This window comes from Amblyomma mixtum, chromosome 2 (assembly GCF_055824585.1).
Source record: "Amblyomma mixtum isolate Tamu chromosome 2, ASM5582458v1, whole genome shotgun sequence".
Taxonomy (NCBI): Eukaryota; Metazoa; Arthropoda; class Arachnida; order Ixodida; family Ixodidae; genus Amblyomma; species Amblyomma mixtum.
The window spans coordinates 304,523,631-304,539,729 of record NC_143013.1 but is presented as its reverse complement, the minus strand read 5'-3'; the positions used below and the strand labels follow the sequence as shown (position 1 = coordinate 304,539,729).

At 49.3% G+C, this 16,099-nt stretch overlaps 1 protein-coding gene across 1 annotated transcript in view; it reads left to right on the top strand.

The window, feature by feature from the left end:
• Positions 1-9,139: 9,139 nt before the first annotated feature.
• The window catches only part of LOC149364759 (zinc finger protein basonuclin-2-like), a 202,009-nt gene continuing 195,049 nt past the window's right edge, over positions 9,140-16,099 (top strand). Inside the window, exons 1-2 of the mRNA XM_089568752.1 lie at positions 9,140-9,458; positions 9,890-9,993. Of these exons, the coding sequence (XP_089424878.1) occupies positions 9,140-9,458; positions 9,890-9,993 (423 nt within the window). The remainder of the gene's footprint in view (positions 9,459-9,889; positions 9,994-16,099) is intronic.

Genomic DNA, 16,099 nt, shown 5'->3' with positions numbered 1-16,099 from the left:
CCGTTCTTTAGTCAGTCCGCGCGCGTATACTTGTGCACGCTTCTGCGTGCGTGCACATGAAGCGGATGGTCATGATCGCCTTTGAGGTCATCACTTGACGTTCGTGTATTACCTAATAATACACCCACCTTGCGGTAGGCGGCATAGCACGTGTCCTCCCCTCTGCAGATGTCACTATATTACACCGTGCCTGCATACGCAGCAGCCATCCACCCTCCTCCGACGACCCTGCCATGGCCCAGCGTGTGCGGGCCGTCATAGACGACTAATCCATACGGCGCGCGCGGTGGGCCCTTGTCAAGCCCAGCGTCGCGACTATCGCCTCCGCGCGGGTGGCGCGGCGATCGAGGGGAGAGATCCGAGGCTGCGCTCCGGCGGCCTTCAGAGGGCCGTAAAAGTTCGCACGCGCCGCTGAGTTATGCGCGCCGCGCGCGAATAATGTCCTGGCCTCCGGTACGGGACCCCAGGGAGCGGACGCCGCCGTCCGAGAACTGCCTCCGCCGTCGCTTGGCGTTTTCTTCGGGATCGGAACGGCGGGCGCGTGAACCGTGCTGTCTATGCATGTATGCGCGGGTTTATGCCACGAAAAGAAGCTCAGACGAAAAGAAGTCGGGCGCAGAGGGTGAGGGCCCCATTAAAGTGTAGATACGTCACGGTCGTTGAGCACCGCAGTGAACGTGCCCGGGGCACCGCGGTGCGACAGTTTTCGCGACGATCGCTTCCAAGGCGTAATTATCTCTACTCCGCAGCTATAGAGGAAGGTGTCGTATTCGTTCTCACTGCTCGGAATACTCAGTTTCTGTATAGCTGCTAACTCAGTAATTCCGGCCCGTCTGACTTTTGAACTTCGGTTGTTTTCAATGTCTGCATTGAGATCCTTGTTCACATTGGCCCTGGCTACTTGTGATGCCAGATAAATGCGTCGGCTCTCGCGCAGTTGTTCAATCGCTCGCTGGTCGCCCGTGTATTGTTACAACACCATTTCGCAGGTTATTTCTTTACTGCACAGTAATCGGACGTCCTCGCCTATGGGCCTCGCCAAAGCGCTCGCTCCCTGACGTCGCCATATTGCTTGCTGCAGATTGTTGTGTTGTGTAGACCCGTTACAAGCATGGTGGAAGTGGTAGCAGAGTTTTCTGCACCTGTTTCGTACGTGCTTTGACACCTGTGTATACGTCGAAAGGTGGCAAAAACGCGTTCGTAGACATTCCTTACCGTCAATCTATGAAACATCTTGAAGTGGGTGACACGTCACCGTGTGCTTCGTGCACGCAGAAGAAAGCGCTCATGTCATCTCTCTTGTGTTTGTCATGTCATCTCATGTCATCTCTAATGTCATCTCTCTGGCGTTGTTATACGGCACATTTCGCGGTTGTTTTCCTGGAACACAACCGTCCTGCTGAGGGAAGCTGGGCTGGGCACAACCACACAGGAAGACCAATGTCCACGAATCTGTTCTGTCGTTCATAAACGCATCCTAGTCTCGTGTCTTTAGGAATCGAATTATATGCCATTAGTTTGGTTAAGCATACAGCCGGAGAAAGTCGACGGTGTGCCGGACGAAAATTACAGGCAGGGAATGTCTGGAACAATGAAAGCAGAAACACACAAAAAATTGCCGTATAGGAAAAGAAAACTTTATCGTTATGTCATTTTATTCATAAAAAATAACAAGGCAAGAATCAGCCTCTAATCAAAATGAAAGAAAGATGTAAAGAAGAGCAAGCACTAATGAGCCTGCCTCACTCTTCAGGGGACGCTTAACGTCGAAATTAATGGCCATAAAAAATACCTCGCCGGGAAGCGTTCCGACACCGCGCTGTCAGCAGCCAGCTTGCAAGAAGTGATGCTCCGCTCTCCGTGGCCCATTAGCGGAGGACGCCATGCGCCGACAGCCGAGCTGCAGTTGGAGGTGTGTGTAGAAAAACAAATATCAGACACTAAAACACACGCAAAAAAAGACGGGAACATGGCGAACCGGGAGGAAAGGGAAAAGGGGATGCTTTTGCATGCGCACACAACCGACTCGTCACAAATGACACACCAGGGTAAACGTGGGCGCGTTGCTGCGGTGCCAGATAGCCGCGTCGTCTCCTGCGAGTCCATGCATGCGTCCAGCCCGCGCGGCAGCGGCCACGGACGCACTATGCACTGCGGGCCACGCGCTGGCTGCATGATGCTCAATTGACTGTATGTTTGGAGAGCATGCGTCTGTACTCCGTTCCTCTCTGTTTTTGGTCATTTGTCCTTCCTTTTATGCATTTTTGCACCCCCTTCCCTCCCCCACCCACCTGGAGCTTGTATACGTCGCGCGAAGAGAACAAATGACAGAAGGGAGAGAAACCAAAGAAAGAAAGCAAAGCGTGAATAGACAAATACGCGCGTTTGCCACCAGCAGTCTCCTCCCTGAAGGACGCAACGTGATAAAACAAACGAACACGCCACGCCACTTGAAAACCAGCGCGAAAAAGCAAATATGAAAAGGAAGATGGCGGGGGGGGGGGGGGCAGAGGGGGCACAAGCTAAACACACGACGCGTTGCGGGGCATTCGTTTTTCTCGCTCGGTTTGACACGCAACGGCGGCAGCGGCCGGACCCCAGTATGGCGTGCGCGCGCGCGTATCTTCTTCCAGGCCAAAAGCCAAGTGAAAAAATAAATTGTGGGGGGAGAAAGAGAGCGAGAGATATGAAAAAAGAAAGAGAGGAGAGAGTCATGCGTACACAAAATCACAACTGCCGTGGCTGCCAATGCGGGCATTTGCTCCAAGAAGGCAGAGAAATGAAAAAGCAGGGGGCAAAAACAGACAGAGCAAGGAAAGAAAAAAAACGGAAAGAATAAGAAAGAAAGAAGAGGGAAGAAGAAAAATCAGAAGTGAGAGCATGTTAACACGGCCCGCTACTGCTGAGAGGGTTTGAAAAAGAGAGAGATATATAGATTGAGCTAAAAAAAAAAAAAGAAAAGTAAGAGGAGTGGCGCGCGGGCGTCCGGTGCAATAAAAAATGAGGAGCACCGACGCACGGTGCTCCTCATAGCGCTGGCGCGGGAGAAATGGGCCAAGGGGGAGTCGGGCGGACGCGCGGCGAGATCTCGCGCGAACACCGCACGCATGATGCCCGGAACGGAGCAAACACTTCGTTGGAGAGAGTAGGGACAACTTGCTCCCGCACTTCCCCCAGCCCCGAGCGGAGGGGCAGTCGGACCAACGACCCTGACTATACCCTGACATACGCGGGGTTTCCAACACGCGGCCAGAATGTGCACCCAGGGAACTTCGTTAGCGGAAGTCACTCTCCAGTGACATCCAATATTAGTGCCCGTATAGTTTGAAAGAGTTACAAGTGAAAGTGTTCGGTTTAGTAAACATGCTGACTGCGTCGACGTCGCACTCGTTATTATTGTAATGGAAATGAAACGGCAAAGCAATGCACGGTTTTTTCCTTGCGTTTGGACTACGAGCCGTTCTGTCATGCACGGTGGTTAAGTGGCTTTGTGCATCTACGCACACAAGCTCTATAGTGACGACTCTGACGAAGCCGATAGCTCTGCTATTAGTCGGCGGCTGGAGACCACACTTGTGGAGGTAAAAGTTAAATTTTTGTTCTTTCATCTCAAGTGCGGTCTCCAGCCGCTGTCTGATAGTAGAGCTATAAGCGTCGTTTGAGGAACACGTGGTCCGGAGACTTTTGTCCCCGACTGTACGCACACAAGCTCTATATGCATAGTGGCTGCTCTGAGAAGGCTATATCGTTTGAAATGCGTACGAAAATCCCGAAAAACACCGCGGTGTCAAACTTCGTCGGTACTTTCACGGTTTAAGTCGATGAGACAATAATTGAATGAAGAAAATATGTATATCATCCGCTGTGCTGTCCAGCCTGTCGATCCAGGCTGGAATCCCACATATTGTATGAACGGAAATAATACAAGGGGTGTATAAAGAAAACGCAGCGAAATAGGGGGCTGCTGGTGACGGTCTCCGAAAAGATCAACTCCAGTTACCAAACACTACTGGCATGTAAGTTCACACTCGTCAAAATGCGGAAGTTGCACGCTGGTGGTCGCCGTTTTTCTGACTCCATTTATTCCCGGTTCCTGCAATCACGGTTGCCCGGCGCCCATCAACGCTTCAGTGTGTACATTTCCGTTCTGCATATCTGACCCGGTGTGGCGAATGATAAAATACATTATAGTAAATAGGCTTATTGCACTATCTGGCCGTAAGGTGTATTCACGACGAAATAAAGGTATTTTTCAGATCTAGATGCACATACAGCATGTTATGCGCATTGAAATTAAAACCTTTTGCATTATCCATCCCAACGAGATGCTCGCGGTGATGTAAATGCATTTTGCATTACTAGCCACGAGATACATTCGCCATGAAATAAGGACCATTTACTTTACATTATCAGACTCCACATTAATATAATGGGATACAGTACGAAGTAAAGCAGGCCTAGCACTATGCTCATCCACAAGGTACTCGCTATGAAAGTAAGATCCTTATTAATATCTCTCCTCACCGCTTAAACGAGCAATCAGAAAAACCTTTTCTTTTTCCGACCCCACGAGATACAGTTACCAAAACAAGACCAAATAAACAAACAAATAAATCAAATCAAATAAGTACCCATGGCATTATCCGCGGACCACGATGTATACTAAAGTAATCGCATTTTACCCCATCAAGCCCCATGACCTAAACTCGCTCTAAAATGAAGGGCATAGTATATTTCCGTGTCGAGCCCCAGGAGGCTGTCTCATTGAAATGAATGTGTTTTCCATCATCCGGCCTGACCAGACACTCGCAAAGAAATAAACTCCTTTTTGCGTTACAGGCCCCCACGAGGCACTATATAGTAGTGAAACAAAGGGATGTTATCTGGCGCCTGGAAGCAATTTAGCTGTAGCTGCAACGGAAAATTTAGCAAAAGCGACCGGGCGTTTATACGGAACCGGTAACAAACTGTCACGAAAGTGCATACACAGGCAACACGAGCAAAGGTGATAGAGCATGCGTGGAGAATCAAACTGCCCTAGCCTATATAGAATTCAGGTGCAAAATTTTCCCTGACGCTGCGCAAATTTTATAAGGCACAGCAGTTGTCGCACGCCGTAAAAGGTCAAAAGGCCACCAACTGAGATCCAACTCGCCTTACTTTTAGCAATTACAGCGTCGCTTCCGAGCCTTATGTCTAACGGCAGAATACTTTCCTGATTGCATTTATGACGAAATACAAACTCCGTGCCAAAACTTTATTTCCCAAATATTTCGTGACCTCAATATTTCGTGGCCTCGTGGATCTGTTCAAATAATCATCGATCAACGTGTATGGATATATCTGTTTCGTGCAAATAATGCGCTCTGTCATCTTTTGAGAGCATAACGAGAGCAATATGTGAAGTTTGTGTGATTTGAAAACAATAAAACGTGTCGTCTCTATCGTCACGGCTCACAGTAACACAAAATGTTTCATTCTCCAAACAGATGCCCAAGTCGTGTGCAGCTCGTGAGTCAAGATGCAGGTTTAGCACGGTTTAGGTGCTTCAGCAGGTTTATATGGCAAACCTTCGGCATTTCTTCCTGCGGACCTTATAACATTGGATGCAGCGTAGGGTGCGAAGGATATATGGACGGTTGTAGTGACCCCCCCCCCCCCCTCTCTCTTTCCTTTTTTTTTTCTCTGAGGGGCCACAAAACCTGCCCCCCCCCCCCCCCCCCCCCCCCCCATATAATCTCCACTTGTCGTCCATCTTCCTTATTTACCAATCACTACGCATGCTTTCAGATGTGCATGCATGTTCGTGGATTTGAAGCCTAATTAATGGGGTATAACGAATGATAGCAATACTTCTCCGTGGAAAAGACTGTCGGCTGAGCGAAGTATACCGGGTCAGTCGACAGCCTCCTTGACGTTAGATTTAACAGTGCGCCCAGTATTGCCTGCTTGCAACGTAGGTCAATGTCATAACTTCACTAGCATACACGTGCAAGCTGTCCCAAAGCCCTGAAGGCAGCTAGCTCAGTTTTCAATTGGTAAAACTCATTTTGTAATGCATCCACACCAAGGGAGGTCCATAAAGCACACGGCCGGTACAGCGTTACAACTCAATGACTTTATCGACGGAAACTTGAGCGCACATATTAAATAGTTGAGGAATAATTCACATGGTCATGTCACCACTTAAGGCAAATTTCAGCGACAGCTTCTGCAGCACGCATTACTGAACCTTTGCCCCTGCGTGGTTTTGCCTCCATGTTGGCGGCACAGCAGCGGACAGAAGAATATGGGCCACGCTTTGGCGCTGTTTGCAAAAATAATGGAGTTTTGTGTAGTTATGCAAATGAATGTTGCGTGTGCTTGCGTGCAGAGGCAGCAAGCCTGTCAGGAAAGAGTCGCTTGCAAAGCTAATGATTGGTCCATATTGCTCTGCCTGCGACGTTTCGACGATACGTATACGGCTGCATTTTGCCAGGCTCGAAGCGTCTGTTCGCGATATTGTGCCCGCCGCAAAGCTTCTGTCTCAGCAGGGCCCGATATCTCTATGGCGTCTGGGGCACTGGGCTTCAATCTCTGGCAGGCACAGCGGAACATTTTTTTTTTTCTTTTTGAGTAGGATGGTGGGCAACAAGACTACTAGTTTGTTTCCTTATTTATTTATTCATGCCAAGTTTCGTTTATATAGAAATTTTGCATTTCTTTTTTTAAATATTTTACGCTGCGCAAAGATGCGTTTGTTAATGCGTATATGAAAGAATTGAAACGATCGCTTTATAAAGTTGTATAAACTAGGAGTGATTACCTGCAGGGGAAAGATCAACTTCTATTGGCAGGGTACGAAGCCTTAGTTAGATCACCTTCTGTGCTTTACATTATTGACTTCCCAGAATTGAGGCGTTTTTTTAAGAAATCTGATCTGGATGCAAGCATTTGGAGACGGAGAGGTTGTCCCTTATGGAGAAATGTTGGGGGAACAATGTTATATGACAGGGGGGAATTAATATTCGACACACTGCATATAAGGCTCGCTGAGTCGCTAGAAAGTTCTGACGCATGGCAAAGGCTGCGACGAGACACGAGGGCACTGGCGCGTGGAAATTTGCGAGAAAGAAGAATGTCACTCATTTCTCGGTGCGCAGTTCACAGGCATCGTAAGTTGTGGATATCCGCGTGGAGGAACGCGTTCGTAATTTTGCTAACACTTTTATGCCACTGCATCCTCGTCAACCCATGCTGTCTGGCACAGCAGCAGCGTATGAGACCAACGGAGGCAAAATAAGAATGCACACCCTCTCAACAATGTTCACTCCACCTTTACGGCGAGGCTTCTTGCAAGGGGCCGGTGTATCTTCCTTCCTGAAGGTTAGTACAAGAAACACTCGTGTGCGATCGCATGAGAGCTGGTAGCATTACGAACCAATCATTAGTCTATAGCTGAGGACCACCATACTGCAGCTCTAACTGCTTGTTGTAATGTTCTCAAGTGATTTTATTTGTTCAGTGTGGCGGTTCACAGCCCATGACATTCGCCCAAAATGCGTACAATATAAAAAAAAACATATAATTGCACGTGATACGTGATATGTGATGCGTGATACGTGATACGCGATATTTTTTGTGATCAGGTGCTTTGTTATTATCGCTTTCCACAAATTCAATATCTGTTCTTTTGACTTATTATTCAATCGTTTGAGTGATTAAATAGTTACTGAGTGTTTGGCCTCTTGATTGACTTATACTCCGTTTCATACATCAGGTGCAACGCTGTCAAAGCTAGAGCTCTTTTTTGCGCAGCCTGCATCCGTGACAGAAAATAGTGCGTTGCTTGTGGTGAGCGAAAAATAACAAATGCATTGCGGACAGGCTTCGTGGGTAATACATTTGTCATCAGCGTGACAAAAAACGATGATATTGCGAATGAATCGGTCGAGATCTGTGATTTTGTATTTTGCGTGTGTCGTCTTTTTCCATTTCACGTTTTCGCTGTCCCCGCTGGCCGCCGTGTTTACTCTTTCTGGCCGCCTCCCTTTTACTTTTGAGAAAATGGCGTCCAGCTCAACGGCGTGACGACAATTTGGACCAATCTGAAACGCGGACAAATACACCTTGCTCGCCGGTAAATTGGTTTTTGAGGAAAGGAAGTGTGTCTGCCATATCTCGGTGGACACCTAAACCTCGCCGTAGCGGGAAGGGAGGAAGATGGAGCGACGCGTTAGACCGCACGGCCACAAAACAGCGCGGAGGGATACACCTCTCTTTATTTTTTTCTGCGGACTACTTCCGTAGCCTTCACCGCGTTGCACATGATGTATGAAACGGAGTATAGTGGCTTATTGTTGACTCATTAATTTCAAATTAATTGGCAACGACCGTCACTGGCGCCTTGGCATCAACAGAATGTGGCACGTATACATGGACACAGGAATGATACCAATGGAAGACGTAACTCTAGCGGATGTAATTCTTATTGCAAACAAATATGAGCACTGCGTAACAGCAAGAGAAAGGGAGCATTACAACTTAGAAATCAGGTGTTCAGTCGGGAAAGTTTTGCACTCCGCTTTTATCGAGTTTTGTCGAGTTAGGGCTTCAAAAAAACCTTCTCCACCGGTGAAAATTACCGTTCTACTGCCGTTATAATCGTCTCTGCGTGGTTACAGTGAAGCGCAAAAAAAAAAAAGCCTCCAAGCAAGAAAAGGATATCTCGAACGTGTAATTCATGAAACTGCAAGATTATCAATGTAGTTACCTCCCATAACAATTACAATTAACTTGCACATGAAAACGACGTTCATTCCAACCACATTCCGCCTTTTCTCTTGCTTATTGGACCGTTTGGTAACACCACCGCTAAAAGCAACCGGGAGTTTCTAGCGATCATTTACACGTTATGTGTGATAGCAAATCAACATCATTCCGCTGAGGACCTCCCGATGCAAAGCTCAACAGTGTCAAGGCTACCTGTATCGCATGAGTGCCCGGAGAGCGCGCGCAGGGCAGACAGCCTCCTCTCCTTGCCGAGTCCTCTCCGAGCGGGGATGATAGCGGCGTCCGGTTGCTCCGCATCCTCCGGCGCGTCTCCCTTAGTTCTCCGGAGCACCCCCGGGGGGCGCCCCGTGTCCCGCCGCTTTTGGTCATGCGTTGCTTGGCGCGCCGGACAAGAAAGTGGGCGTGGCCTCGCGCCGCCTCGCTATTGGTCGAGCGGGATCCCAGGTGTTCACCCCCCGCGCGCCGCCACCTTCCGGTCCCGCCCCCGTCTGGGCGCGTTGCCCCTTTCTTTCCGCCCCGGCGCGAGCGGCGCGTCGCGGCGTCGCGCGGAACTGGCGGCACTCGCGGCGGCGGCATTCTCGGCGGCGGCGCGACGCGGTCGCGCGCAGAAGGGGGGAAGGAAGGAGGGGAAGATGTCGTCCTCTTTGGCGGCCACTGCGCATGCGCGCGTGTCACCGTGTCACCAGGTGAGCGCGACCATTGGTTGACGGCGCGGACGACGCCCCTCCCCCGCGGCTGCGACGCGGCGTCGGCGCACGGCGGGTCGCGGCGTGCGCGCGCGCGTCGCGAGGGTGAGGGTGTCGCGTCACGGAGCGAGGAGGGCAGAGCCGCTCGCGCGCCGCCGCCGTGTCGCCCCCCCGCGTCCGGCCGCACTCCGCGGGACAACGCGTCGTGCGCGTCCCGTGTGCTCCCTCGCCGGCCGCGCCGCTGCTGCTGGTGTGCGCCTTCGGCGGGCGGCCGCTCCGCGCATGCCTGCGGCCGCCTCGATAGCGAAACTGTGCTGCGCCCGCTCCACACCTGATGACCACGTGCCGGTGCTCTTGTGCGCGCTGTGAATGTGTCGTCGGCACCTTCTCCATGGGGGACTGAAGCGTGTGCTGCCCCGCCGCCATTGCAGGCCCCGCCGGTGCAGCGTTGGCCGAAGCGCGGCCGCAGCCCAGCCCCGCGTCTCCGCCGTCCGACGGAGCAGCGCACCGCCGGACGCGCGCCAGCATGGATGTGGTGAGCGACCACGCGTCATCCTCCTCCCCCTCCTCTTGCTTGTGCTGCCCGGTTGGCCCGGCCTTGCCGGAGCCGCCGTACTGTAGCGGGGAAAGTGCTTCGTCGCTTTCAAAATGCCATACGAAAGTGTGGCCCCCGATACTTCGATGGTGAAAGAGTTGATCGATTGCAGAATCGAAAACGAGCGATGGGGCTTGTACGAATGGAGTGGCTAAAAAGCGCTACACCATTGGATACGTTGCCCGCACCTGTTTCCTCCCCTCTAAGAGCTGTTTCCTCATAGAAAAAAAAAGAAAGAAAAAGGAATGACTCAACGAATGATGCTCAGCTTACAGTCGCTCTCCGCAGAGGGCAAAAGGTGGAATTCCGTCACTCCTCGGCGTTTCCCGTGATCCGTGAGAAACGACGCGTTGTTTCGTGCGATCCTCTCGCTTAACCCTTGCGCAAAGTTCCCGAGGGGTCACTTGCGCTGGCGGTGTCAAGTAACGGTTTCCGACGAAACGCCACCGTTGGTTTACGCTTCCAGCACGTCTCCTCCGTCCGTGGCGCGAGGGAAAGCGGCGAAGGAAAGCGAACCGAGATTCCCCCCTCGTCTGGCAGACTCCTGATGCCAAGGGCGCCCCCCCCCCCCCCCCTCCCTCTCCCCTCCAGCATTCGCCGCCGCCCACTCGCTTGGCCCGCGGAGAAAGAGGAGGAGGGATGGTGCAGCGGCGGAAACAATTCCGCGGAAAGCGGAGCGCAGGGCCTCGTAATTGGCCGTTGGCTGTGCTATCGTGCAAACAAGATGGAAATACTAGTACACGTGGGCGGAGGGAAATGGTGTGCCCAAGATGGGCCGACCAGTTGTCGACCATCTTTCGGTAGCGGCTTGCTAAATGTGCCTCTTATCGAAGCAAGCTGATATCACACTGAGGCAGTACCGGTTCCTGGCACTGACGTTAGCGATAACGTTAGCGATTTTAGCGTGCCTTAAACCTGCCCTTGCCCCCCAGCGCTGCCAGGGAGGTATTCGTGCGCTACAGCAATGTTCGGTGTTCAATGGATAGCAGCTCCTTGAGACATGGCACAGTTTAGCGATCTCGGGATAGACAGTGCCAAACTGGATTTCTCGAAGCTGCGGGGTATCGATAACGCCGTGACCACAACAGGGCCCCAAGCTCGAACTCTCGACATCGTTGCGGGGGCCTGTAATATCACCGTTGCGTGTGGAACACCTTACGTAGACACGCCCGCTCTTCAACTCCTAAATGCTCGTTGTTATTGTATCATTTGCGCCAAATTATTAGTAGAGTCACAGTCATCCTCATGTATGTTAGTATAAGCCCCGTACCACCCTAAATAATTTCCTCCTCCTGCGGGTTATATACTGCCACTCATCCGTTACACACGTTTGTTAATCTTCTCTAAGTAAATCCTCGAAATTGTCTGTGTGCGAAAGAGTTCAGCGGGTTGATAATACGTGGTGATCACTCAGGATACTTTTGTTATCTAGGGCGGTAATTATTAGGCGCGGAGCTAAAGGCGTGCAAGGCCTATGCAGCCATGGGATATGATTAGAAACTGTGCAGGCTAAAAACGCGCTCGGTAAAGTTTTTTTTCTTCTTTTTTTTAAATTCGGTCCACAAAACGATGCAACGAAAGTGAAGCAAATTCCTTGCAGTGTATAAACACATCTGTTCGCACATAATCCCTCTAAATCTCTATAGGTGGTCTGTTTAGGCTCATTAAATATAACATGCTTTATATTATTTTCCAAATTACCTAATGCCACATGTGGCTAATTACCAGAGGCGGAAGTATATACACTCCACGCGGACCGCTGCCCGACCATTGCATTTGAAAGAAACTTGCTGCATGAGCGGCCGGTTATCGTGCTGGATCCCACGGTGTCGTCAGACGATAATATTAGCCATGACATAGACACATGACATTGTGTGCCCTTCCAGACAGACATTGTATAAACCTTCCATGACGAAGTTTTAGCTTGGTCTCGTACATTACCATGAGGCCTATAGACACAAGCGAAACTTTTGGCTTTGGAGCTTCTGCGGTACACGTATACGAGCCACATTTGTCCTTCTGTGGACGTGGGAATAGCGAAGTGCGTTCATTATTTACCCTTCAGCACAATGCATGCGTTCATCGGTTTGAGAAAGGCGCATTCGTGTGTCTGAGGCTAAATGCCATGCTTAAATATGGGGCATCCCTGGCTGCAGATGCATGACGCTTTCGAAACAAAGAGGTTTGTGTCCTTATACTGAGAACCTCTTCCTCAACAGAGGGTTTCTTTTAATGACTTACACGTTCTCGACTGATCTGAGGCCTACAGCCATGTAGGCATATGCGGCCTCGTAAACTGCAGTGTCCTTTTCCGTGAATCGAATGAAGTGCACGTGTATCTCTTTAATGAACCCTTGCGCATAAGCAGAATGTGTCGGCATGTAACAGCGTGCATGAGTGGCCGCGGACTGACGAAATCATTTTATGAATTGAGTGCAGCAGTGCCAATCTACACCGGTGATTTCTGTGTAGAGGGATGAAGTGGCTTATCACGCTGAGGAGACGAGGTGGGGATCTGTTCAGTTGTCGTATGTACACCTGGTATATAAGCTATACCGAAGTGCCCAGCGGGGAATTCTTGAAGGCATGCATATATCACGGCATCCGACCGGTTGTATGCGGTAACCCGACAGCTAGCCTTGAGCAAAAGAAAGCCTGGTTTTATTTTAAGAGGGTTAGCTGGTGAGCTAGTTGGTTTTCAGACGTAATAAATGATTTTTAGCAACACAGCACAGCCCAAGAAAGACGACAACACGTTGTGTTGTGTCCCCGTTGCGCTAAAAATAATTTATTATGCCTTGTTTTATTATCGGTTAGCTTTGTAAATGCTTCAAGTTTCTTTTTTAGAAACCTGAATGTTCGTACTCTTTCTATATATATCGCTTCCAATACAGTGTGAGAAGACAGTCCTATAACACGTGCAACTGTATTGCTCCCCTTGGCGGTCACATTGCTTACAGCATCGCGCTAGCGCGAAGAATCAGCTCGGCCTGAAAGTAATATCCAACGTATGCCTGTATTATATACAAGTGCTGATTTATGCAAACACCTGGATCTCCAAGGGTGATCTGACCGGGAGAAATCGAGGATCATTTATCCATTCGACAGCAGAGAGGCGTCAAAGCATAAGTGATTACCGTGTTCAACGAATGGTGTTTCAATAAGGCATCAGTGTCATTTGTAAACACGCGCTTAACAACTATCATGCTTCCTAACTTCCTGCCTGCTGGCGTGGCTTATATTTTGTGCTAGTGTGGCTGTCTTGTACCTCCACGGTGCCCGTGGCCTCTACAGTCGGTCTCTCCTTCACGATGACAAGGATATAAGTTATCGCAGTGCAAAGTGCAAGGTTCGGCCGCATGAAAAATGACTAGTGCTTGATGCCTCCGCGGGCCTCTTGGTCCTCATACTCGAGGTCACAGCGAGCACGCGATACGCACTGAATATGCAGCTTTTCTCGCTGGTCGCGTCAGCACAAAAGAAATCTCACCATACACGTGATTTCCTTTACGCCCATCATTATCGTCAGCAGTGCTCGAAAAAGCGGCGAAGGTAACAAATTGCGCACGATTATGATCGTGGTTTGCATCTTTACTATTCCGGGGGCACTATTCGTCTATCGTTTCAGGCATCTTCAGGCGTCGTTTAGTTTCTTTTTGTTTTTATTTTAGCTAAGTTTGGCTGTTGTTCTCATATGTTAAAGTTTACTCAATGCTAACGATGTGAATTGGGCCGAGGATCACTATTTTGCTGGATTAATAAAATTAAGAGGTACAAAATGAGTGGCCACGCGCACCTATATGTCGCCTGCGTATAAATATCTCTGTCTCTTAAACTGTGTAACATTTTGACAGATTAGCACTAAAACGTTAGAAATTACGTATAATAACTTAGTTTTAAATTTGTTCATGCGTAACATGTGAATATGGTGTGAAGTGACAGAGGTGACAGAGCTAGAGGTGAAGGTGACATAGTACAGGCACGAGACGTTTTCCTTCGTTTAATTTTATTAGTTGAGGAAAATATTTTTTGCTTTTGCACTTTGCAGAGTTTTGCAGTTTGCGGAGTTCCTTGAGGTGCACAGACACGACGTTTCTCGCGTTTTTCTTTCCACTTTAGCTCTAGAATTACGCGCTAATCCACCATGCAAAACAATTTAGTATTCGCCATCACATTCTAACTTCTGTGAAGCTGGGCTGTCAGCGGTATGCTTTTGAGTTTTTGTAACTTTAGGATTGTGCAGTCGATAACTGCTTGACGTCGCAAGAAGGATGAAGAAATCATAATCCGTTCGAAATTTTTAACCTTATGACTTCAGAACGCAAAAATCAACACATTTTATGCAGAACAACCTTCAGTATGCCCACATGATCGGGTTCTTGTTGGAGAGTAGACGAACACGGTAGCAGTTGTCAGTTGCGACATATTACGTCGATTCCTGCACCGTTATTTCCCCATGAAAAGGGTCCCTCGCGGCTATGCATGCCTGTCGATATCACCAATACCACTTCCATGACAGTGCAAGCAAATATAAGAACACGCAAATTGAGTTTGCATGGTTAGGTCTCAAAAGAGTTGCGGCAGGTAGGCGGGGTGGGGTACAAAATCAGATACGTCATTACTGCCTCCTTGCTTCAGGCAGCTGTGTTTTCGATTTTCTCATTGGTTAATTTAGTGCCCCATCTGCGCTGTGCGCTTAGTTGCGGAAGACATCTTTTGAAAACGAGTGATTGGCACAGAATAGGGTTCGCAGACAAGGGCGTCCGCAGAACTTTTTCCAGGGGGGGGGGCACCCGATGTCCGGGGATGGGGGCGGCGGTAGGTTTGTAGTTGTTTTCTACTAGGGCATAAGTATTATCCGTAATTCCAGGGGGGGGCAACCGCCCCCCCTTGCCCCCCCTTCCGGACGCCCATGTTCGCAGACCTACTTGCGGCACTAAAGCTCCAGAAACGCGGCCGTATTCACCGAATATCTGTTGTTGTGCTTGCGAAAAACGTCGTTCAGGCAGCTCTGTCTGGCCCGCGTTGCAACCGTTACAAGGTGAGACCGCGTGCGAATACAGTCTACGAAGAGCGTTGTATGTCTGGCTTGGCCTTTAAATTCATATACAGGACTGGGTCCCTTTGACAATTCAGAGATGTTGTTTGGTGCGGTAAGAAAAAAAAAAATACTTAATTGTATGCCCACATGATGAACTATGTTTTTCAATGATCAGTGCACGGCGCATTCAAGAAATCACAGAAACTTTGCTATGATCTGTGATATTGAAATATTAGTTATCTGCCTTCCAAACCGACAACTTTTTAGTTGTTCTCCTCAGTGCATGCCTCAGGGGTTCCGCGTGTAATGATGCTCGGACGTGAAATGGGACGTGTATGATATTGCGCTGTGTGATGACCCTTGAAGAAGTCCGATGCGTAACGGCGTGTTCAGCTCATATAGGATCAAATCTAAGATGTTCGTTTTGCGTGCGTTGGGCGGTGTTACATCTCTATACGGCCTTGAATACAAAGAAGATTGCATCAAATTTTACAACCCTGGAATTTCACGATGTTTAGCAATTGGTCAGAATAAGTTGATGCCTCATGCCGAAATGCGTTTCCAACAGTGTCTGTATTTTAACCTTTTTGTTTTTTCAAATGCAGTCAGTTTTATTCCAATTGGCACAAAGATTTAAAAGCAGTACAAATTTTCGCGTCTCGCAAGTGATTCGCGAAACAAGAATGGCGAATAGCAACCTATCCTATACCTTTGTACGCACGACTTTTTGTTGCCCGCAAAGCCCTCGCTTTTCTCTCTCACACATTTAGGAAAAACGTAAAATAACGAAAACTGCGAAAAAGACCCTTTACTCTTGCACCGCTGTTGCACGCTACCCTCCCCCGCATTGTGGGATCCCTCATCACCTTCGCTGGCCCACGCGGTGTCCCTCCAGCGGGACTGTAGTACATTCTTGCCAGGGAAACCACAGAAGGTTTGCAGCGGTCATTGAACCACATAGGGTAAAGCTTAATTGCCTTCAGGATATACGCCGCCAGGGTGACA